This window comes from Lontra canadensis, unplaced genomic scaffold (assembly GCF_010015895.1).
Source record: "Lontra canadensis isolate GAN:19392208 unplaced genomic scaffold, GSC_riverotter_1.0 scaffold12, whole genome shotgun sequence".
NCBI classification, from domain to species: domain Eukaryota; kingdom Metazoa; phylum Chordata; class Mammalia; order Carnivora; family Mustelidae; genus Lontra; species Lontra canadensis.
In genome coordinates, this window is record NW_022631006.1 from 16,238,344 (window position 1) to 16,263,587 (window position 25,244).

Genomic DNA, 25,244 nt, shown 5'->3' on the forward strand with positions numbered 1-25,244 from the left:
CAAAAAAAAAAAAGTATGTACAGTAACCTCCTCGTTCAGGGCAGAGAAGCCCAGGAATTTATGGAACTGATTTAGAAAAACAGGATAAAATAACTGGTTGTCACATTTGATAGAACAGTGAAACAAAATCATAGGCTGAGAAGTAATTCTCACATCAGACTCTCTTTCCCAATGAAAAGTCATAAATTCTTGGTCATGGTACAGGAAGAAATTCAGTCATATTGACTAAAGTCTTAACCATAGTCGTCTTTTGGCTAAACTCTACCCTTCCCCCATCACAAACTCTATAGTACTAATTAGGGCCACAGACAAGGTCACACAGAAGGAACATAGATTCCTGGGAGACCCAGAAACCAATAACTACTACCCACTGATACCTGGAGAGAGAGAAAACTGCATTTCCCTCCACATCATATATTGGATGGGACCTTTGTACAGGCCTGGGTTCAGCTTTCTGGAGATAAGCTCTCTGGGCATCAACACCTTTGTTCCTTGTTCCAAGCTGCAGGGGACGTAAATAGTTTATTCTTAGACATCCTCCAGGGACTGAAGGAAAGATGTTAATACCATGCAGAAACACTTACCTATCCAAGAGAGATGAGATATCCTAGAAGAGGAAAGGAGTAATAAAGAAGTTAGATGCCTGCTTATCAACACCAGAAATTTCTTTGGTGATACTGGCTACCACCAGAATTTCACCATCACTACTGGGATCCCGTGCAGATGTCCTCATTCTATCAGCACTAATTCCTCCCATCTTCCGTATGCCTTTTCTGATCAGGAATCCTTCATCTAACCCATGACAAACTGGTTTTATCTTATTCTGATTTTCTAGAGTTCCCTTTTACGTGGAACAAGAGAAATTGGGATGCCTGGGTTACCAGTTGGTTAAGTGGCTGCTTTCGGCGCAGGTCATGATTTTAGGGTCTTGGGATCGAGCCCCACATCGGGCTCTCTGATCTGTGGGGAATCTGCTTCTCCCTCTCCCTCTGTGTTCTATCTCTCTCTCTCTCTCAAATAAAATCTTTTAAAAAAAGAGAAAGAGAAATTAATAGGCTATTTCTACTTCTACTGGTTTCAGTAGAAAAACACCATAGGTCTTCCAGTCCCAAAGCTACTTTTTCTTGCTCTGGCTAAGTAAATTTCTGAGGGCTGAGATGATAATGACACTTTAAAGGTCAAGCTTCAGGTAGGAAAGACTGGCAAACATCTTTCAAACAGGTCAGTTGAAAGCCAGTCTAAGATACAACTCAGGTTGCCATATTCTAATTTTTGATAAAAAAAACCTTCAAAGTTCTTTATGAAGAAATATTAAAATATTAATAGATACCATTATTAATGGCATTTATTATCTTTTTTAGGAGGGTGAAAGTAAAGCTTCTTATTGAGTGTAAGGCAAAAGTAGCCTTCTGCTTTTCTAGTCTTAAGAGGACAATAGGTTTTTCTTACCCGCTCCTGGTGGGGAAAAGCTGTTTCTACATCTTTCTACCCTCTTTCCCCAACTATTGTACCCATACATTATGTTGACAGGGAGTCTCACTTTGAGAAACTCGAAGGGATTCTGCTGTTCCATCCGTGCTTGGATGCTCATCAACATTTCCTTGGCTAGGAGACACTGTTCCTGAAGCTGGTTCATATTTAGCTCCATCTCCTCATTCAAGGCTTTCCCCTCTTCTCGGAGCTCATTTAAAATGTTCTTTTCTTTGCTGTGCAGGAACTGATGTAGCTTTAGAAACTCCAAGGAGATGTGTTGCTGCAGATGTAGCTTGTTTTCCTGGAAACCTCCATGATCATCACCCTGGTAATTACTGAGACTAGCACTTGGGGATGGGGGCCCACACCACCAGTACTCATACAACTTGGGAAATAACCATTTAACAGGAAGATGCATTAAAATGGCTCTTGGGTATCATCACTCAACCATACTAAATAGTAGGAGTCCTTTGGGAAACTTACTTTGTTTTTCTTAGTTAGTTCAACAGTTCAGGAATGAAATAGTCAAAAGTGGTCTCTAGGTACCTATTGCAGTACTGAGGGTGGTAACCAATGCCATATTAAATAAGGCTGTGGGGTTAATTAATTAAACATGCTAGAATGAATGATAGTACCTTCCTACCCAGAAGTACAAACCGATGTCTACCAAGTGATGCTGTTAAACTGGGGCCATAAGGATGCTGAAAGAACTATTCTTATCTAGAAATCAGAGTTGGGGGATGCGCTTCTGCTTCCAGGACAATATAGAAGAAGCAGGAATGGGCAATGTCTGAAGCACTGAAATTGATAACTGCTTTACCACTTTCCTAAGGTACTGCAACATCCTCAGGGGTGAACCCTCTGACATCCGGGCTTCTCAGATCCTTATCCTCCTCATTTCTAGTGATCTCCACCTTTATCTATTCATTCTCTTAATCACACAGGACTTTATCGTCCCCAGCAATTTCACTCTCTCCAAAATTAACTTCTTATGCTCACTTAATCAGGTAATTCTATTGCAACAATTACTGGGTCTCATCGAAACCTCTTATTCATTGACCCCTTCCATTTCTGTTCATCATCATCTTCTGTCTCCATGTCTCCTCTTATCCAGCTTGGATTTTATAGTCCATTATTATAATGGCACTCTTAAAATTCATTCTATTCTCTAGCTCACACTTTTCCAGTTTTCCTTTTACCTATTTCATCACTGTTTCTCTGCCTTATTGGTTCTGCCTCCTCTAAGCAACCTCTAAGTATTAGAATTATTTGATATTCTGTCCAGGGCTCTTTCCTCTTCTCATTGTATATTCTCTTTTTAGGTAATATCCTCTCCTTCCACAGATTTAAGTCAATCTCTATGCTGACTTCTTATTTACAGCCTAGACCAACTTCTGAGCTCCAGATTCCTGTATCCAGCTGTCTATTTGATGTTTCCACTCACCCATCCCATCTAATCAGTCACCACATCCAGGTTGGTTGTTTTTTTGTTTTTTTTTTTAAATCTCTAAACCATATGCTGAAGTTGTTTATTTCTATCTCTGCTGCCTTTCTCGTCCAAGTTACTATCTTTACCCTCTGGGATCATTGCAATAGCCTTCTAAAATTATCCTTGTCTTTTCACATAGCCACTAGAACTAGACTCATATTTTCAAAATGAGATGAAATCATGTCCTGTTTGAACCCTATGATGGCTTCTTATTCATAGGAAGAAGTTCAAATATCCTAATGTTATCTATAAGGGCCTACATAATTGGACTCATATCTACCTCTTCAGTCTCATCTTGCATACCATAATCCAGTTTTATTGGCCCTCTGTCTAGCTTCCTATCTCAGGACTTTTCTCAACTAACTTCCTATCTCAGGACTTTTCCATATGCTCTTTGCACTTTAAGAACATAGAATGTACTTCTCAAGTACATTCTTCTCAGGCCACTTCCTTCATATTCCCCTCAGCCAGTTCACTTGGCTAAGTTACTTATCCTTCAATTTTCAATTTTAATGGGTGATTTCTTCAGAGAATACCCCTCCCGTAGCCTAGATTAGTTCTTCATATGTATGTTCTTATGGTACCCTTTATTTTCATTTATAGTAATGATCACAGTTGTCATTTTATTGCTATTAATGGAATTAATAGCGCCCTAGTATAATATGGTATCTAGTCTAATACTTTATCCACTCAATAAATATTTTTTGAGTGAATGAATGTTGACTGTAATAGCTGAACTGGGAATTCTTACAACAGAAACAACATTTTCTGGAGACATCATTATTTCCATCTATCCTTCTTCTTTCTCTTATTGTACATATTTCTTCTTCCAGATGCCAAAAGCCAGAGAAGATTCTCTTCCATAGAATAATTAATGAAGAAATAGAACCCCCAGTTTAGCCCCATAACCTAGGAACTGCTTTGCCAAGTTTCTAACTATTAATGTTCTCCTAGAGCTCCTGTGAAGCTCTAGGCAATAGTTTATTTAGTTTGGGGGAAGCTAAGAAAGATCAAATTGGATGGTAAAAAACAGCAATCCGAGAGACCTGCAGTCAGAGGTAGTCTGGTTATAAACCCAAAGAAAAGAAAGATATTTCTTTGGGCATAAAAATCTTTAGTGGATTCTTCTGATAAATCCCTTATTTTGCCATATATAAAAGGAAAGATGAGACAGATCATGACCTCAGAACAATCACCTAGTGACTGAGCCATCAGAAGTATCAGCATGTAACAGGAAAGGTCAATCTATTCTCTGTGTTGATCAACCATTGAGAACTTATTTCATACAGTGTCCACTTTCTAATTCTATAGCCCAGGTGCCATTTAGTGTATTGATAATATACATATAGGCACCTTTCTACTAATATAGCTGAAGTTACAAGCAAGGTGTTTCAGTTCTATATCATAACCCCTCTACCCTGCTTCTCACCTTGTAAGCAGCAATAGCATCTTTCTGCATATTCTTCAGGGACTGAAGTTCCTTCAGGGTTGCCTCCAGTTGACCTTGATGGGTGGTGAGCTCCTTCTGGAGATACCACATAGAATTAATCCACACTAACTTGGGAGATGTCGGGCCATATTGTATCTCTAAGCCCCAGGGTGTCAGGGAAAAAAAGCAAGTTATTGCTGCAAGTGCTTCCTTTCCCCTGAATCATAATTCCTGTTTCTTCAAAGAATTGTAAAGAAAATAACAAGTCGTAGAAAAACTTAGTTTTATGCTCTTATTAGCTTACTATAGGGATTTGAAGAAGATAACTCTACATTTTCTGCTCTAGTAATACTGTTCTCACTAACTATACTTCTACTTACATTGTTATCATTTAGAATACTCTTTTCTGGGGTGCCTGGGTGGCTCAGTGGGATAAACCTCTGCCTTCGGCCTGGGTCATGATCTCAGGGTCGTGGGATGGAGCCCCACATCCAGCTCTCTGCTCAGTGGGGAGCCTGCTTCCCTTCCTCTCTCTGAGTGCCTCTCTGCCTACTTGTGATCTCTCTCCCTCCATCACATAAATAAATAAAATCTTAAAAAAAAAAAAATTACTCATTTCTTCCTTTTGCCCATTCAAATGTAAATTATTTCCCAATTCAAGCTTTCATTCACCATGCATCCCCTATTTCTGTTTTCTCTAATCTTCTTTGAAATTCTAAATATTTATGAATGACAAATGTGACAAAATTTAGCTCTCAATAGTAGACTATCTTGCTTCTGTTGTTTTATTCATTTTAAACTTGACTAAATTTCAAGACTTTTATAATAAGAGCAATATCTTATACATCCATACTCTACATGGGGTCTAATAGAGTTCTCTCATGGCGGCATATAGGTAAATATTTGATTGAGTGAGTGAGTAGGCCAGAGCTACTCCACTGCTCCTTTCCTATAATCAGCAACTCTAGAGAAAGAACTTTGCAAGATATGTTGTATTTTCTAAGCTTACTAATAATCATCTGAATAAAAGTTGGCAGAGAGAAGAAACCCTACAAAAGATTTTTCCCAGCTTTCCTAAGGCATTTTTCAAGGCCCAGGGATCACCCACCATGAAGAAATGGACAGCATCAGAGATCTGCAGGAAATCTTTAGACTGCTCGACAGACAACCGAGCATCTTTGCATTGAAAGCAGATCAGTTTCCCATCTGGCTTACTGAATATTTTCAGGTTCTCTCCATGCTCTGGGCACTGTGGATGGCCCTTGAGTAAGGGTAGCTTCTTAATCTTCTCTACCAGCTTCTCAAGTACAAGGTTGAATGTACAGTTGCTATATTGACACAGCATCTTACACTCAGGACAGAATGTTTCCTTTGCTTGCTGCTTCCAAAAGTTTTGGATACAGGCCTGGCAGAAGTTGTGGCCACAGCTTAGCATCAGTGGATCATGGAACCAATCATTACACAGTGGGCAGTGTAGCTCCTTAGTAATATCTTGTATCTGCACTTTAGAGGGTATCTGGGTGATCAGATCACGCACTTCCTCGTAGTTTCCTGGGTCGATGTTGGAGCAGGGTCTGGAAGGTACCTTTGGAAAAGAACAACTAAAATGAGTTTCACTTTCCTGCTGCCCATTTCAACACTCCAGAAGAGTGGGCTCTGTTCTTAAAGGAACTGAGAATAGGTACAGCCAGAGTAAAAGCACCGATCTCCTCTTTGAAAGTGATCTGATAAATTCATCATTTTCTAATGTTATTTCTACTCCCAACACTATTTAAACTTTAACAGAGAACTAAGGCAAAAGAAAGAGTATTCAAACTAAGAATGTTTTTTATTGTATATTCTTCTTTCTACCCACTTTCCCAATGTATTATTTAAAAGTTTTACTTTCAACTTTTGTTTTACTAGTTATTACCTTTTTGTTTTGTTTTGTTTTGTTTTCTAGAAGTCATATACAAAGAATTGGAAGATCAGATTCCTCAGTGATATAATATCACCAACCATAATATCATCTAGTCTTTTCCTCCTCCTTTTTTAAGAACACATTACAGAGGGGCACCTTGGTGGCTCAGTGGGTTAAAGCCTCTGCCTTTGGCTCAGGTCATGATCCCAGGGTCCTGGGATCAAGCCCCGCATCAGGCTCTCTGCTCAGTGGGGAGCCTGCTTCCCCCTCTGTCTCTCTGCCTGCTGCTCCGCCTACTTGTGATCTCTGTCAAATAAATAAATAAAATCTTTTTAAAAAATTAATTAGGGAGTGTGCCTTCTTTTTCTCTTCTCTGAATTGTGTAAAAATAATAGAATTATCTGTTCCTTGAGTATTTGGCCAAATTCACCAGCATAACCTTTGGAACTGATGCTTTGTTTTGTTGTTGTTGTTTGTTTGTTTGTTTGTTTGTTTTTGCATTATCTAGAAGTACTGTTTTACTTCTTCAATACTTATGGGATCATTTAGATTTTCCATAGTTTTCTGACCCAGTTATGGAATTTATATTTTTCTGAGAATTTACTTTGCCTAAGTTTTTAAGTGTATTTGTATAAAACTATATTCTCTTATTATCTTTTTATTGAGATATACATACATAAGGGTATATACAGTATTTATATATTTTAAATAAGAATAACAAAGCAACATTTTGTAATTGCCACCCAGGTCAAAAAGTAAAACACTAATTGCCAATACCTTTGATGACCCCTGTGTGTTCTTTTCCAATTGCATGTGTCTTCATTCTCATAGATAGTCAATATTCTGCTTTTTTGACTTAAACATTACTATACTTTTCTCTATTATTTCATCATCTATGATTGCATCCCTAGCTAATATAGTGTTTAGTTTTTTCTTCTGTTTTGAACTTTATGTAAATACCCCAGATTAAGATAGTTAGGATTCTTTATTATCTCTCATTGCCACACCTTCACCAAGGTTGTAGCTCTTCAAATGTCCCAGCTTTATTCAAAAGTCTCAGGTCTAGTTCCTTACTTGGTGCAGGTCTAAGGATTGTTAAATCTAAGGTTTCCTCAGTCTCAGTAACTCTAAACTACCTCGATGCTTTTCAGTTCTATATTCTTTTTTTTTACTTTGGAATTTCTCTTTACTTTTTTGTACACTCCATTTCAAAGTATGGATTTCAAAGGATGTCTGTTACATCTTAACTGGCATTTCTGGATATTTTATAGTGGTAGGTTTTCCAGGAAAAATGGTTAATGGCAGGGTTGCCTGGCTGGGAACTTCAGGGAGAACCCCACAAAAACAACTATTAAACCTGCAAAACTGTCAGAATGAACTTTTGCAGAACTTTGGGATCTAGTAAAAAACTTATAACCAAGGGAAAACTTAAGGAAGAAGCTGCCACATGGTAGTAAGAGTGTAACTGTTGCATTTTAAATCATTCACATACCACTCTTCACTCCCTAAATTGTTGACAGCCATGAAGATGGCAGCTGTACTCTTGGTGCAAGTTGCTAGTGCCAGAGGGAGTATGAAAGCAGTACTCACAGCTAAATTTATAGTGATAAACACCTACCTTTAAAAAACAATGACCACAAATCAATGACCTAACTTTCTATGTTTAAAAAAAAGCAAAAAACCTAAAAAAAAAAAAAAACAAACCAAACCAACCAACCAACCAAACAAACAAACAAAAGACAAGCTAAATCCAAAGCTAGCAGAAAGAAGGACAAAAAGATTAGAGTGGAGATAAATGAAATAGAGACTAGAGGAACAACAGAGAAAAATTAATGAAACCAAAAGTTGATTCTCCGAAAACATCCACAAAATTGACAAACGTTTAATAAGCTAATGTTTTCTAAAAAGAAAGAGAGAAGACTGAAATTATTAAAATCTGAAATGAAAGTAGAGATATTACTAAAGGCCTTAGATACTAGATAGTATCTACTTAGATACTATAATACTAGAAAAGTATTATAAGAGAATACTGTAAAGAATTGTATGCCAACAAATTGGATAACCTAGATGAAATGGAAAAATTCCTAAAAACATATTAACTACCAAAACTGACTCAAGAGGGGCACCTGGGTGGCTAAGTAGGTTAAGTCTCTGCCTTTGGCTCGGGTCATGATCTCAAGGTCCTGGGATCGAGCCCTGCATCAGGCTCTCTGCTCAGCGGGGAGCCTACTTCCTCCTCTCTCTCTCTGCCTGCCTCTCTGCCTACTTGTGATCTCTGTCAAATAAATAAATAAAATCTTTAAAAAAACTGACTCAAGAAAAAATAGTAAATATGAATAGACCTATAACAAGAGATTAGTAATCAAGAACCTACCAATAAGGAGGGGGAAATATGGCAGAGGAGTAGAGGACCCTATTTCAACCAGTCCCTTGAATTAAGATGAATTTCTGCCAAATCATTCTGAACACCCATGAAATCAGCCTGAGATGTAAGAAGTCTACAAACAGACTATCTTCTGCGGTTAGCCTCGAGGTATGAAGCAGGGATCTGTGATTTTGTGAGCAGATATTGGAAGATAGGGGAGGGAACCTTCATAAACTTGTACCAGGAAGGTGAGAAAATGCAAAAACCTCCCATGCAGGAGATGCGGCACAGACTCTCAGACAAGTAGCAGTGGGGAAAGAACTTTAGGGCAGCACCCCAGACAGAAACCTGGAACTACAGGTGTGTGCATGAGAACTGGGGTGGCTTGCGATTTTAGAAGCACAAAGGGCAGTGCCTGGTCCTGGGAGTGGCATTTGGGAGTGCTGCTGTGGGGCACACAACCCAGGAAACTATGGTTTTTAGCAACACAGAAAGAAACAGAGACAGTGTGGCCTGGAGAGCTCAGTAAAGAGTAGACTCTGATCTCTCTGTTCTGAGACAGAGGTTTGGATGAAGTCACTTCTGCTCTGACTCTCAGAAGAGATTCAGAAAGCTGTCAGGGATGGGGCGTCTGGGTGGCTCAGTGGGTTAAAGCCTCTGCCTTTGGCTCAGGTCATGGTCCTGGGGTCCTGGGGTCCTGGGGTCCTGGGATCAAGCCCCGCATCGGGCTGTCTGCTCAGCGGGGAGCCTGCTTCCCTTCCTCTCTCTCTGCCTGCCTCTCTGCCTACTTGTGATCTCGCTCTCTGTCAAATAAATAAATAAAATCTTTTTTAAAAAATTTAAAAAAAAAAAGAAAGAAAGAAAGCTGTCAGGGAAAGCTGCCAGAGAACAGAAGCCCCCAAAAGTTGGTTTTCACTGAGCACACACACCCCCCACCAGAAGGCAGAGCAACTCTGCCCAAATAAGGTTGCCTGAGTAACAGTGTGGCAGGCCCCTCCCCCAGAAGACAGGCTGGAAGAACAAGAGGAGGACAACTCTAAGGTCCCTATAAAACAGGTGCATCTTGCTTGGGTTGTGGTTAATATTCGAACTCTGCATTCCCTCAACCACCCCTCAACAGAATGACTAAGAGTAAGAACCCCCAACAAAGAAAAGAACCAAAGACTATGGCCTTTGCCACAGACCTAATGGATATGGATATAACCAAGATGCCAGAAATAGACTTGAGAGTAACAATTATGAAGTCGATACCTAGGTTTGAGAAAAATATTAATGACCATATAGAATCTTTTAGGGAAGAAATGAGATATAACCAGGCTGAATTTTAAAATGCTATGAATAAAATGCAGTCTAAACTGTATACTCTGACCATCAGGTTAAACAAGGCAGAAGAACAAATTAGTGAGCTAGAAGATAAGATGATAGAAAAAAAAGAAACGCAGGAGGCATGGGAAAAACAGATTAAAGCCCAAAGAGTCAAACTGAGAGAGATTAATGACTCAATGAAATGTTTCAAAATCAGAATTTTGGGGACCCTGAGGGTGTGGAGAGAGAGAGATATCTAGAAGATATATTTGAGCTAATCATAGCTGAGAACTTCCCTAATCTGGGGAAGGAAACAAATATTCATGTCCAAGAGGCAGAGAGGACCTCTCCCAAAATCAGACCAACACTATGACATATAAAGTACAATTCACAAATCTTAGATCTAAGGAAACGATCTTGAAAGCAGCAAGGGGAAAGAGATTTCTTTTGCAAAGAGGGAGAAGCATCAGCATAACCTGTCTGCAGAGACCTGGCAAGCCAGAAAGGGCTGGCAAGACATTCGGGGTACTTAAATGAGAAGAACATGCAGTCAAAGATACTTTATCTAGCAAGGCTGTCATTCAGAATGGATGGAGAGACAAGGAGCTTCCAAGACAGGCAGAAACTGAAAGAATATGTGACCACCAAGCCAACTCTGCAAGAAATATTAAGGGGGGTTCTATAAAAGGAGAAAGAACCCAAGAGTGATAAAGAACAGAAATTTGCAGAGACAATCTATAGACACAAGGACTTCACAGGTAACATAATGACAATAAAATCATATCTTTCAATAATCACTCTCAATGTGAACAGTCTAAATGCTCGCTTGAAAAATTATCCTGATACTAAAACCAGATAAAGATATTACAAGAAAATAAACTAATTTTAGGATTTTTTTTTACAAGAGAATGAAAAGCAACTCAAAGACTGGAGAAATATATTTGTAAAGCTTGTACCTGATAAAGGTCAAATATCCAGGATATATGAAGAACTCTAAAAATTCAACAGCAAAAAGACAAACAATTTAAAAATGAGCAAAGGACTTGATTAGACATTTCTCCCAAGAAGATTGACAGATGGCCAACAAGTATATAAAAGATGCTAACATCATTAAAGAAATGCACATAGAAACCACAATGGTTGGTTCATACCAACTAGGATTGCTATAATTTTTTTTAATAGAAAATAACAAATATTGGTGGGAACCTGGAGAAATCGGAAACTTTATATGTTTTGCTGAGAATATAAGATGGTACAGCTACTGTGGAAAACAGTTTGGCAGTTCCTTCAAAATGTTAAACATAGAATTAATACATGGCCAACCATTCCACAATTAGGCAGATGCCAAAAAAAATTAAAAACAGGTGTTCAAACAAAAACTTGTTCACAGATATTAATAGCAGCACTATTCACACTTGTCTCAGTTGGAAACAACCTAAATGTTCATCAGCCAATGAAATGGATAAATAAAATAAAATTTGGCATATCCATGAAATCAAAGATTATTCCATTATAGGAAGGAATGAAGTACTGATACATGCTACAACATAGATGGACCTCAAAAACATTATGCTAAGTGAAAGAAGCCAGGCACAGAAGTCACATATTATTTCATTTGTATGAATATCCAGAAAAGGTGAATACATAGAAACAAAAAGCAAATTAGTTGTTGCCAAAAGCTGGAGGGAGGGAGAAATGGAGAGTGACTGGTTAACAGGTATGGGATTTATTTTGGGGCCATAAAGATATTTTGGAACTAAGTAGAGGTGATGGGTACACAATACTGTGAATGTGCTAAATAGCAGTCACTGAATTGAACACTTTAAAATGGCTAATTTTATGTAAATTTTACAGTTTAAAAAAATGAAGTCATATCTGACTCCAGAGCCAAAATTTTATACTGAACAGGATCCTGCTTTGCATAATGCTGTATTATGGCTACTGTTTGATGTGTACCACCAGAAGTGGCTTTGATCTCAATGCCTAAGAGTCTGATGAAGTACGCATTCAATAATGCCAGCTCTCTTCTAAAGCCCATGTTGCTGGGGCGTTGAAATGAGTAAAATAGAGGATTCTGCCTATAAGCAGCTCACATCCACTAACATTTGTGGGTCAGGTTAAAATACAACTAGAAGCCCCTATTAGGAGGATAATTTGTATAATGGAGATAGGGATGTTTTAGGGGAGCATAACAGATAGGTCCCTGACACTTGAATAGGGTGTAGGAGTCAAAAGAAACATTAAAGATCACTAAGGTGGGACTTGAAAGATCATATCTTAGGCAGACAAAAAGTGAGGAAAATTAATATGGGGGTAAGAAATATTAAATGTACATGTATTATTTCTCAACTTGTATATTATGTTTTCTGAAGAATGAAAAAGTTAATATAGACAGAAGTTATATTCTGAGGCAGAATCCCTGAGGATTGGTTATGTCTCATGCTCTTGAAAGGGAAACTAGAACTTATAACTTGTTCTGATTCTCAAGTTAGTAATAGAATCAAGGGAATCCAAAGAATTCTGAGACCAGAGTTCTCTCCATCTGCTACACTTCCCCCTTGAAAATCTGAGAATCCAGAGCTGCTTTATTTCTCATTCTTGACCCCCTCATTCCCAGGTAGAAGTTTGTATTTGCCTCTATCTATGGACTTAGTTCTGCTTATATTCACATCTATCCTACACAGGGGAACATGGCTAAAAATTATTTGACTCATCATCAAATTCCATTCTCATTGATGACTTTTTCTATTGCTCTCTTCCCATACCTAGATTTTCATCTCTTTCTGTCCAAGTGCTTTGGCTTGTGTCCATAACCTTGGTTCCCTAGTCTTGTACACCACTTGTGTTCACTATCACTGACACCAGATCTCTTCAAACCTGGATCTTGCCTGCTTGGATCTACTATAGCCATTTTCTCTTTGAATATTACCTCTCCACCATGCTCTCCAGTCTCTTTTTCTGTAACTCCCACCAGACAAACATCAGAGCTTCTTAGCCTCCTTTCCTCTTAATTTCCTTTCCTTATTTTCTAACTACATTTTTAAACTGTGCTTTGCTCTGGACATTTTCTCCCATTCTTTTTTATAGATGCTGTTTATTTCTTATTTCTTTAAACATCTTTGAATGAAGAAATATCTTTATTTCTCCCTGCATCAGCTATTTATAAGAAATTTGCAAGAGGTTGAAGAAAGGGCCATATCTGAGGCTATTTTCTTTATGAAACAATGTGTATATGAGTTCTCATAGCCCTTACTTCCCCCCATGATCAGCACTGCAGGGTTGCTTACAATGTAGTCAGTCTCCTTCACTCTTCCTCACCAACAAACTTCTTTCCACAAATATGGCTTGTTTGCCCTTGTTCACCTTCACTTCTCTTGTGTCTCAAATCTTGGTGATAAATGGGTACATGAAAGCTCCTGCTTTAGCCTGCTTGCCTGTTCTCATTGTTCTGTACAAGTGCTTGACGGTCTTGGGGCACTTTCTTTGGAGAGCTATGTCACTCTTGCTTTGTATAAAATCTGCATCCCTAAGCATCTATTATTACATTCCTATATGACTTTCACTGTATTGATATGGTAGCCCTTCATAGGCTTGTAATCCAGGCTTACAGACATCTCTAGTTATATTGCAAGTAGAGTTTGTCTAGTTTTCATTCTTCTTGTAGTTTTGAGTTAAAGAAGGATAAGTTTCTGAGAGAAGAAGAAATGAAACCACTGTTTTTATTCTACCACTTGAAAACCAAAGCTTAAATTGTTTATGACACTTTATCCAACATTTCTACGTGTTTTGGGGGGAGTAGGTTATAGAGATATTTCAATATGTCCTTCATATACCATCTTGACCAGATTTGGTAACGTATTTTCAGTAATAATCAGTGTGGATGCCTCTCCTCAAAGATTACAAGTTGGATTTCTCTCCAACTTATAGGAATGGGGACTCAAAGTCCATATTAAACAGTGTTATAGAAAAGGCTATGCACTATTCTTTGCACACCTGGATTTTTTAAACCAAAATTCATCCCCAGTACCTACTAGATGTGTTAATCATCTAGTTGCTGTCATTCGTGCAGTCCATGCTAAAGGTCAAGACTACATTCATGGGGCACTTGGGTGGTGCAGTTGGTTAAGCATCTGACTCTTGGCTTAAGGCTTAGATTGTGATCCCAGTGTAGTGACATGGAGGCCAGCATTGGGCTCTGTGCCCAGCACAGAGTCTGCCTTGGATTCTCTCTCCTTCTGCCCCTCCTGCCTTTGCTTGCACTCATACTCACTTTCTCTCACACACACACTCTCTCTCAAAATAAATAAATGGACCTTTAAAAAAAGAGTGGGGAAGACTACATTTATCATGCAGCCTTTACCCTCTCCCAGGTATAGGTGAATAAAATACAGCTGGGATTCTGACCCATTTGACAACCCAAGGTGTGACCCAAGCAAAAAGATGATCTGGGCAATATAGAACCTCTTGCGAATTCAACTTTGGAAATAGAATCAGGAAATTGACAGTTGAAGCAAATCATATAGATAGCCATGAGGTACAATTTGGGACATGAAAAGTCATGGCATGAAGAATTTTATTTATTTTTTATTTTTTATTAAAATTTTTTATTTTTTTTAATAAACATATAATGTATTTTTAGCCCCAGGGGTACAGGTCTGTGAATTGCCAGGTTTACACACTTCACAGCACTCACCATAGCACATAACCTCCCCAATGTCCTATATAACCCCACCACCCTCTCCCGACCCCCCTCCCCCAAGCAACCCTCAGTTTGTTTTGTGAGATTAAGAGTCTCTTATGGTTTGTCTCCCTCCCGATCCCATCTTGTTTCATTTATTCTTTTCCTACCCCCAAAGCCCCCAAGTTGCATCTCCACTTCCTCATATCAGGGAGATCATATGGTAGTTGTCTTTCTCTGACTGACTTATTTCACTAAGCATAACACCCTCTAGTTCCATCCACGTCATCGCAAGTGGCAAGATTTCATTTCTTTTGATGGCTGCATAGTATTCCATGTATATATATACCACATCTTCTTTATCCATTCATCTGTTGAGGGCCATCTGGGCTCTTTCCATAGTTTGGCTATTGTGGACATTGCTGCTATAAACATTCAGGTGCACATACCCCTTCGGATCACTACATTTGTATCTTTAGGGTAAATACCCAGTAGTGCAATTGCTGGGTCATAGGGTAGCTCTATTGTCAACTTTTTGAGGAACCTCCATGCTGTTTTCCAGAGTGGTTGCACCAGCTTGCATTCCCACCAACAGTGTAGGAGGGTTCCCCTTCCTCCACATCCTCACCAGCATCTGTCATTTCCTGACTTGTTAATTTTAGCCATTCTGACTGGTGTGAGGTAGTATCTCATTGTGGTTTTGATTTGGGCATGAAGAATTTTAAAGGAAACAGAATCTAGGAGCTAAATTTTAAGTAGAAGTCAGAAGAAATGCAGGTGTAGATGGAGCCAGTTCATTGATAAAGACAAGAATTTTAGAGAGAAACGAATGTGGAGAGTGTCTATGTTACATTAATCACAGCACTGTCCTATGACTCTTCTTGGATTCTGATGCCTAGCACAGTTCTTTGCTACAGAAGGGGCTCAACAAACGAGTTGGAAGACTGGATATTTATCCTCATGGTAAGTGTGGTTACCTCTTATTTAAGATAACTTGTCTGAATCTCTCTGCTCTTATTAATCGACCCTCTACCTCCGCACAGTATAAAAACTGTTTTCTGAAATCTTGTCATGGAGTTTGCTAAACATTCATATAATGACTTACTCTCAATCTTCCTCCTCCTTTACTTACAAATCTCTCTCATTTGACTCCTGTAGTATGATACCATCTAGTTCTCCTTTCTCTGACCACTCCTATGCCTTGGTCAGTTTCTCTTCCTCTTCTCACTTTCTTAAGTGTAAGCAATCACCGTGGTCTAGCTTCAGTTCTCTTCTAGCTCTCTACTCTTCTTCCCAAGTGAACCATTCATTCCCAACGTTGTGTACAACCTCTATAGAGGTGACTAGGGAGGTGACTCCCAAATCTGTATCTCTAAGCCCACATCTCTGAGCTTACAACTGGATCCTTGAAACTCAACAAGCCTGAAACATAATTTTTATTTCTTCCTAAGTCAGTTCCTTCTCTTGACTTCCCTATTTCTATTTATTGTACCACCAATATCCCAGTTTTGAAATATGAGTTATCTTTGGGTGTTCTCTTCTTCCTTTCCCATCACCTAGTCAGTTACAAAGTCTAGTTAATAATAGTAGAAATAATAATTGCTAACCCTTCTCTGCCTCAAAAATCTGCTTTTGCTTTCCATTGCCTACCAAATAAGTTGTGTGGGGGGTTTTTTATTACTAAAAAGTCCCTAGATTTCAGAATTCTATACATGTTACAAACTCCTATTTCTAGTCTTTTCTCCCATGGTTCTGTTGTACAGGGAAAATTTTTAACTTGCCATCCTTTCATATGCCAATGACTCATTTAAGTTTCATTAACCAAAAGATAAACCCCCCACATTTTTTTAAGATTCTTCCATTTTTTTGCACTAGGCTGAGTGGGCAATTCCATGGAAAAAGAAAAAAATCTAATTATTCACCCTCTCAATATGTGCTTAGAAGATCAAACTCAGAAACATATGCCCTTCAGGGAATATGCAAATATAAAATGTATTGAATTTTAAGCCAATCAGTCTGTCTAGAAAACTTTAAAATTAGATACATTCTGAATAAGATAAAAGTTATGGGAGAACCTGGCCAGTTAATGATTTAAGAGAAAGGTTGCCTACCAGAGCACTTTGTTAGTCCTAGTGAATGTAGTAGCTTTTGGAAATGGATACCATCTAGGAATTGTATTCAATATGTTTTTAAAATACATTTAAAGTATATGAGTGGTTTCCAGGGCTGGGTCAAGGGGGAAATGAGGTGTGACTGCTAGTAGGTATGGAATTTCTTTTTGTGGTGCTGAAAAATGCTCTAGAATTAAATAGTAGTGTTGGTTGTACAACTTTGTGACTGAAAAACCACTGACTCATACACATATGGGAAGACATATATTTAATGTTAATGTTGACATTATATGATTTTTTGTAATTTGATTGTTAATTCATCTTGCCAATTGAGGTTTTACCAATTACTCTTTCAAGAATATAGCTTCTTCTATAAAACAAGGTATTAGTTTAATCATATTAACTAATATTTACTGACCATTTACTATGCAAAATGCTTTTTGCACATTATTTCATTTAATCCTCATAACAGCCTTTTGAGATAGGTATTATTCTGCTGTTTTGAAAGAAACTGAAGCCTAGGTTAAATAACTTGCCAGGTCACACAGTAATTAAGTGGTAGAGCCTGGATTTGAACTGATTATCTGACCGCAAAGCCCATTTTCCTAATCATTGAGTCAGCAGAGGGCCAATCAGTGTTTTGTGCAATTGAATTTATTAAATGGATCAAACCTGTGGGACACCTGGATGGCTCAGTCAATTAAATGTCTGCCTTCAGCCAAGGTCATGGTCCCAGGGTCCTTGGATTGAGCCCCACATCAGGATCCCTGCTCAGCAAGGAGTCTGCTTCTTCTTCTTCCTCTCCCTCTATCCCTCCTCCTTCTCCTGCTCTCTCTTTCTCCCTTTCTCTCTAAATAAATAAAATCTTTAAAAAAATCTTTAAAAAATAATAAAGTAAAATAAATAAAATAAACTTTAATTTATTTTATTTATAATTTATAATAAATTATAAATTTATTTTATTATTTATTATTTAATTTTTAATTTTATTTTTATATTATATATAATTATATATTTATTATATATTATTTTATATTTTATATATGATAATAAATATTAATATACTTATATTTTATGTGTAAAATATATAATCATAATTTATAAAATAATTATATTAGATTTTATTTTTATTTGTATTTATTTTATATTTATTATTTATATTATAAAAATATAAATTATAAATTAATAATATTTATATATTTATAAATAAATATTTAATAATATACAAATAATAAATAACAATAAAATAAAAAATAAAATATTTAAACAATAATAAATGGATCAAACTCCAGCAAAATTGCTGGAACAATTTCCTGCAACTCCAGAGGGAAAAATAGGAGAGTCTGAAAACTGGAAAACAAAGGTGATTCTGAAATTTCTCTATCTGGAAATCTTAGGAAATCACATCCACTGCCAGCTCCAGCTCCTTAGGGAAAGTCTAACCTGAAGGTAGAAGGAGAGAAATTAAAGTCCAGGATAGGAATCACCCTTAGAAAGCACCTGGCTGGCAGCAATCACTTTATAAGAAAACACATCCATCTCCTTTCACTCACCTTGTATATTTTCATAAAGCAGAGAAAAGGCAAGGAAGGAGTAACACAATGAAGTCATTGGAAACTTGCAGAAAAATGCTCAAATTTTTCCCAGTTTTTACTCCCCTGGGAAATTTTGGATTGTGAACTTTTGAAATCATGGTTAGTAAAATATTTAAAGGTCATTTGTTACTTTTCAAAAAGCTTTTATTTCTTCAAAGTAATTTTTAAAAACTCTGATGGGCAGGTTTCTGAAGAATTAAACTTAAGAGCAGAAAAATACAATTCATCTATAGAAGACAAATTATGTGGTACATCTGGCTCAAACACAAGAGCAAGATACAGTCACACTTCATGTGGCCAGTCACTTTCACTCTTTTTTTTTTAAGATTTTATTTATTTATTGATAGAGAGAAAGATCACAAGTAGGCAGAGCAGCAGGCAGAGAGAGAGCAGGAAGCAGGCCCCCCGCTGAGCAGAGAGCCTGATGTGGGGCTTGATCCCAGGACCCTGAGATCGTGACCTGACCCGAAGGCAGAGGTTCAACCCACTGAGCCACCCAGGCACCCCTGCCATTTTAACTCTTATAAGAAAGAAAGATTATAAACTTTTTCACTTAGTCTTAGCTTCTCAGACTTAAAAGAGATCAGATGTCATTTAATTTACTCCTTCCTAGCTGCTGTGTGAACATTTCAAATAATGGAAAACTTACTATTACACAATTTTTTATTATTATGGAAAAGTGTCTATTTTTACTAACTCCACCTTAAAAACAGTGCAGTAAGAATAGATAATAGAAATATGAGTATAGTAGAAATAGACAACAGTGTCCATTTTTCCCTCTAAAAGTTATAAACAAAATACATGTAACTCTGTTTCATCAACTAAGCATAGGGAAGAATAAGAGCAAATCCAAAGGTTCCAAAACTGAGGAAATTAAATCCTTATCTTAATGATTAATATACATTTAATTAAACTTTATAAGAAATGGAAACTGATGGATATGATGATAAATCAGAACATAAGGACTCATGTCAAAATTCCTTGTTCATGAATTTTAGTATTTTTCAGCTTTCTTTTTGTAAATATACATTTTCTTTTGTCTGTCTATCAAGAAAACATTTAGTTCAGGGACGCCTGAGTGGCTTAGTGGGTTAAGCCTCTGCCTTCAGTTCAGGTCATGATCTCAGTGTCCTGGGATCAAGTCCTGCATCGGGCTCTCTGCTCTGCGGGGAGCCTGCTTCCTCCTCTCTCTCTCTCTGCCTCCTTCTCTGCCTACTTGTGATCTCTCTCTGTCCATGAATAAATAAAAAAATCTTTAAAAAAAAAAAGAACATTAAAAAAAAAAAGAGAACACTTAGTTCAGACAAATATAACTTCTTTTATTATAGCTCTGAAGACATCTTAAAGGAAATTAAAAATATTTAACCCCTCAACAAAACTAAAACACAACCTACTGAACGGGAGAAAATATTTGCAATTGACATATCCAATAAAGAGTTAATATCCAAAATATAAAAAGAACTTACACAACTCCTATAGTTGTATAACAAAAACAAATAACCCAATTAAAAATGGGTGGAAGACATGAACAGACATTTCTCCAAAGAAGATATACAGATGGCCAACAGACACATGAAAAGATGTTCAACATCATTAATTATCAGGGAAATGCAAACCAAAAGCACAATGAGATACCACCTTACACCTGTCAGAATGGTTAATGTAAAAAAACAAGAAACAACAAGTGTTGTTGAGGATGTGGAGCAAAAGGAGCCCTCATACACTATTGGTAGGGATGCAAACTGGTGCAGCCACTATGGAAAAAATTTTATGGAGGTTCCTCAAAAAATTAAACATAGAACTACCATATGAGCCAGTAATTGCACTTCTGGGTACTTACCCAAAGAATTCAAAAACACTAATTTTAAGGGATACAGGAATGTGTTTATTGAAGCATTAGTTACAATAGCCAAATTATGGAAGCAGCCCAAGCATCCATTGATAGATGATTGGATAAAGAAGAGATGGTATAGATACACAGTGGAATATTACTTAGCCATAAAAAAGAATGAAATCTTACCATTTGCATCAACATGGATGGCTCTAGAGGGTGTAATGCTAGGCAAAATTAGCCAGTCAGAGAAAGAAAAATACCATATGATTTCACTCATATGTGGAATTTAAGAAACAAATGAACAGAGAAAAAAAGAGACAAACCAAAAACACTCTTAATTATAGAGAACAGATTGGTGGTTACTGCAAAGGTGGTGGAGTGGGGGATGGATGCAATAGGCAAAGGGGACTGAGAGCACACTTATTGTGATAATCACTGGGTAGTGTATAGAATTGTCATGTCACTATATTGTACACCTGAAACTAATAAAACTCTCTATATTAATTATACTGGAATTTCATTTTTTTTAAATTATATCTTAGCTAATGCTAATTCCATTTATAACTTTTCAGAATTCTAACAGGCATAAATAACCCCAGACTTCACTGTAGTGAAAATAAAATGATTAGTTCTTCATTCAATTTTGTAAGATGCAGCTAAAGATAAAAATATGTAGCTGGAAGACAAGAAAAATGTTTAATTCCTCTGAGTATCAGTTCTATTGTAAATATAAAATACCAAATGTGATAGCATAACTGCCAAACCAAGTTATATATAGTAAATTTTTTCAATCGAAAATAAAGTGATTAGGACGGGTGAAATAGGTGATGGGGAATTAAGAGTACACTTACCTTGGTAAGCACTGAGTAATAGATAGAATTGTTGAATCACTGCATTATACACCTGAAACTAACATAACACCATATCCTAACTGTAATAGAATTAAAATTTAAAAAGAAAAAATGAAACAGATCCATGTGTACTGTGAAATAAGACTATCTTTAGAATATTAAAAAAATAAAGTGATTAGTTAATAAATTTTTTACAGCGTTTAGTTTTATTTTTCTAAAGTTTATGTTGGGCATCACTACTTACCTACCAATCTCTCTTATCTAAGTTCTCAATTATTCCAGGGACACCAGGGTGACTCAGTCAATTAAGCAGCTGGCTCTTGATTTCCACTCAGATAGTGATCTCAGGGTGGTGGGATTGAGCCCCGGGTCTGGCTGAGCACTCACTGCGGAGTCTCCCTGAGATTCTCTCTCCCTCTCCCACTGTCCCTTCCTATCCCCCTCCTAAAATAAATAAATAAATAAATCTTAAAAATAAATAAATTCTCAGTTATTCCAATACCCGAAGAGAGGATAGCAGCTATCTGTCACATAATCTGTCACAAATTAAATATTTCACTGAATTTCCTTTCATGATCTAAAATCCATACCTCCTCCTGTGATCCAGTTTTCTACACTATGCCTAGAAAATGAGTTGAGTTAGAGAAGGATCGATCACTCACCTCCATTAAGCTCTTGTCATCAGGCCACCAGAGGGCAGATGCCGGTACTTGGATCAGAGCACAACATGCCCAGAGTAGCTGCAGATCAGGAGTCAGGGACCTGGTAGTTTGCTAAGAATAGGCTCAGAGCATGACAGAAGGAAGAAAATTCAGGCACTGGGGAGATACAGCAAGGCCAGAGTGAGGTCTGGCAGATTCCGTGGCAGTTTGTCAGTTGCTTTGATCATCATTAGCTTAAGAGAAAGAGAAACCCTGATTGGAATGGCCTACCCACCCACCCTTTTTTATGAGGGAGGGGGAAGGCAACTCATTTCAATTCAAGGCGGCAGTCTAATCTTGAGATTGACATATCACCAATTCCGAGTTGGGATTCTCTACAAAAGAAGAAGTAAACATCATCTGCCTGTAAGCCAAATGCACGAGAAATAACCACCTCGTCTCCGTTTGTGGTCCCAGCAATGAGACACCATCTAAGTGGCTTTAATGGAAAGCTATTCCACCTCTCAGAGCTCACATTCCATTCAAACAACCCCGACTCTATTTCTGAGATATAAATGCCTGGAAAATGCTAGGCCCTTAAGGAAGCAAGATGAGAAAAGCCTCATTTCTTTCTTGAGTCATTTTAGTTCACAGAGATTTGTACCTAGACTGTGCTTCTGAGTGACCAACAGATTTTCTTATAGTAATTCCTCTAACTCAATAGATTTTATTGAATGTCTGTCTCCTACTCAACACCTCACTGTCCAGTCCTAATGCACACAAATATTCCTCTGGTGTTTGGGATTGTCCAGGTATGCCAGGTTCTGTAGCTTTGCACATGTTGTCCCTTCTGTTGGGGTCCTCTCTCTCCCAACCCCAATCATTATCTCTTTAGTAAACTTTTCCATAACCAGCCTCACCAAATTTTACTCCCTTCTCCTATCCATTGTAGAAAATATTTCGTACTGTATACTCTGTAGTACTCTGTACTAGAGTTTGTCACCTTCAGCACTGCTAACATTTTGAGCTGGCTAAGTTTTTGTTGGGTGGGGGTGCTGTCCTGTGAATTTTAGGATGTTTACCCACATCTCTGGCCTCTGCTCACCAGATGCCAGGAGCACCTCCCTAGTTATCATAGTCAAACTGTCTCTAGATACTGCCAAATGTCTGCTAGGTACATGGGGGTGGGACTACCTCCCAGTTAAGAATTAGTGCTTTACACATTTCTATAGCACCTTAGATCTTTGTGCATACCTGTACATAATTATTTTGTTTGATTGCATGTCTGTCCCTTCACCTAAAGTATGGACAACTGCTGGGTAGTGCTATGTCTTGCTCACCTTGACAGTACATGGCATTTGTTGGATAAAACTCCTTATCAAATAAATGGCTATTAAATTCTGATGATCAGCTAGGAACTATGTTCTTTTTTTTTTTTAAAGATTTTATTTATTTATTTGACAGACAGAGATCGCAAGGAGGCAGAGAGGCAGGCAGAGAAGAGAGAGAAGAGGAAGCAGATTCCCTGCCAAGCAGAAAGACCGATGCAGGACTCAATCCCAGGACCCTGGGATCATGCCCTGAGCCGAACGCAGAAGCTTAACCCTCTGAGCCACCCAGGCGCCCCAGGAACTATGTTCTTAAGTAAAAAAAAAAAAAAAAAAAAAAAAATTAACTTTGTTTCATCTTGAATATTTTTGTTGTTAGCTGAATTTTTTTTTAAAGACTTTATTTAAGAGAGAGAACAACAGAGGGGGAGGGGGCAGATGGAGAGAGAGAAACAGGCTCCCTTTTAAGCAAAGAGCCTGATACAGGCCTAGATTCCAGGACCCTGAGATCTTGACCTGAGCCGAAGGTAGATTCTTAACCTACTGAGTCCTCCAGGCAGGCGCCCTTTGGCTGAAATGTTTAACCTCATTCAGTAAAGATGATTGTTCTAAATCCTACAGTCTTGCGCATCCTTGAGCCTGTAGCCCTCGGACAAGAATACTGGTATAAAAGACAGAAGCCTAAAAAAAAAGACAGAAGGCTTTTGTCCCACTGAAGAACCCAGAACACTGAATAATTCTGGCTAAGATGTTTAACTCCTCTGGGAATCAGTTTCTCCCATGAGATGTGACTTCCTAAGACTCCCTTCCATCTTTAAAGATTGTGATGCCAAATTCTATATAGCCTGAGGTCCCAAATTTCACAACGGGGCACTTCAAGTTTTTATTTCACTATTTAAAAACAAAGTTGGATGGCTCAGTTGGTTTAGCATCTGTCTTTGGTTTGGGTCATTATCCCAGAGTCCTGGGATTGAGCCTTACCTTGGGTTCCCTTCTCACTAGGGAGCCTACTTCTTCCTCCCCCTCTGCACCACCTCCGTTCCCGTCCCACTCCTAGTCATGCTCTGTCTCTCCGTCTATCTCTCTCTCAAATAAATAAATAGAATCTTGAAGAAAAAAAGTAAAACAAAGTTGGGAGAGGCAGTGGACAGTGATATCTTAAGAAGCTACATGTACCGGGTTTTACCATGTAATTTGTAGGGGAGGGAAACAAAAACAAAGTCATAAATCAAAGTTACTTTTCTTTTTCCAAGCCTCAATCTTACCTTTATACAAAATATAGATGATAATGCTTACCTCATAGGATTTCAGTGAGGATTAAATGAGACGATGTATATAATGGGCTTAGCAGCTCTTGGCACATGGTGAGCACCCAGGAGAGCTACTGTCATTGTGCTGACATTGGTATAGCAGATTGTTGATGAATCTTCTGCTCCCCCAAATTAACTATCTGTCTTTAAATATAACAAGAGATACAAGTAGGTATTACTCTTCAAGGACTCCAGCAGAGCTGAATATAAATTAAAAGTTCAATTTTGCATCTTCTAGAGCCCAGGAAGTTACTGAGAAGTCAGAATTATTTTCTCTTTTATGCTTCAGTGAGGACCTGGCAGATATTTCTATCATAGCTTTTATCACACCACATCATTTCTTTCATTGTATTACAAATGTTTTTCACATCTCTTCTCCACTAGCTGTGAGTTTCTTGGAGGAAAGGACTATCTTGTACATTTTTGTTCAAAGATTTTATTTATTTATTTGACAGACGGAGATCACAAGTAGGCAGAGAGGCAGGCAGAAAGAGAGGAGGAAGCAGGCTCCCTGCTGAGCAGAGAGCCCCATGTGGGGCTCGATCCCACAACTCTGGGATCATGCCCTGAGCCGAACGCAGAGGCTTAACCCACTGAGCCGCCCAGGCGCCCCTACCTTGTACATTTTTTAACTACACAGTCCTACCACACTATGAAAATTTAATAAATACCAAGTAAATGAGCAGATGAATGGGCCATGAATTAATGAATGGCCCATGCCTAGCAAAGCACTGCACCTACTCTCTTCTGGTTGGAGAAAAGAACAACCGTTGTCTCTGTGGCTTGGCCTTGTTCAGAGGAAAGGCAGAGAAAAATTCATTCTCTAAAGGCTCTTTTCTCAGCAGGGAAGCTAAGCGGTATGGGTGACTACTGTCCCTATCCTGTCATGTCATCCTGGCAGCCCTTCTGCCCTCCCTTTAGAGAGTCAGTGATAC

At 38.0% G+C, this 25,244-nt stretch overlaps 1 protein-coding gene across 3 annotated transcripts in view; it reads right to left on the reverse strand.

Moving 5' to 3' along the window:
• The window catches only part of TRIM69 (tripartite motif containing 69), a 34,933-nt gene extending 10,497 nt beyond the window's left edge, over positions 1-24,436 (reverse strand). The window contains exons 1-7 of one of the 3 annotated variants that reach the window (XM_032856614.1): positions 24,296-24,436; positions 21,693-22,066; positions 5,500-5,976; positions 4,392-4,487; positions 1,541-1,774; positions 585-607; positions 378-502 (exon numbers count right to left, since the gene is read on the reverse strand). In XM_032856614.1, coding sequence (XP_032712505.1) covers positions 378-502; positions 585-607; positions 1,541-1,774; positions 4,392-4,487; positions 5,500-5,976; positions 21,693-21,698 — 961 coding nt within the window. In that variant the 5' untranslated portion in view covers positions 21,699-22,066; positions 24,296-24,436. Of the gene's footprint in view, positions 1-377; positions 503-584; positions 608-1,540; positions 1,799-4,391; positions 4,488-5,499; positions 5,977-21,692; positions 22,429-24,295 lie in introns of those variants that run through there. The other 2 variants (XM_032856612.1, XM_032856613.1) reach the window with 2 other exon arrangements.
• Between the last annotated feature and the right edge of the window lie 808 nt (positions 24,437-25,244).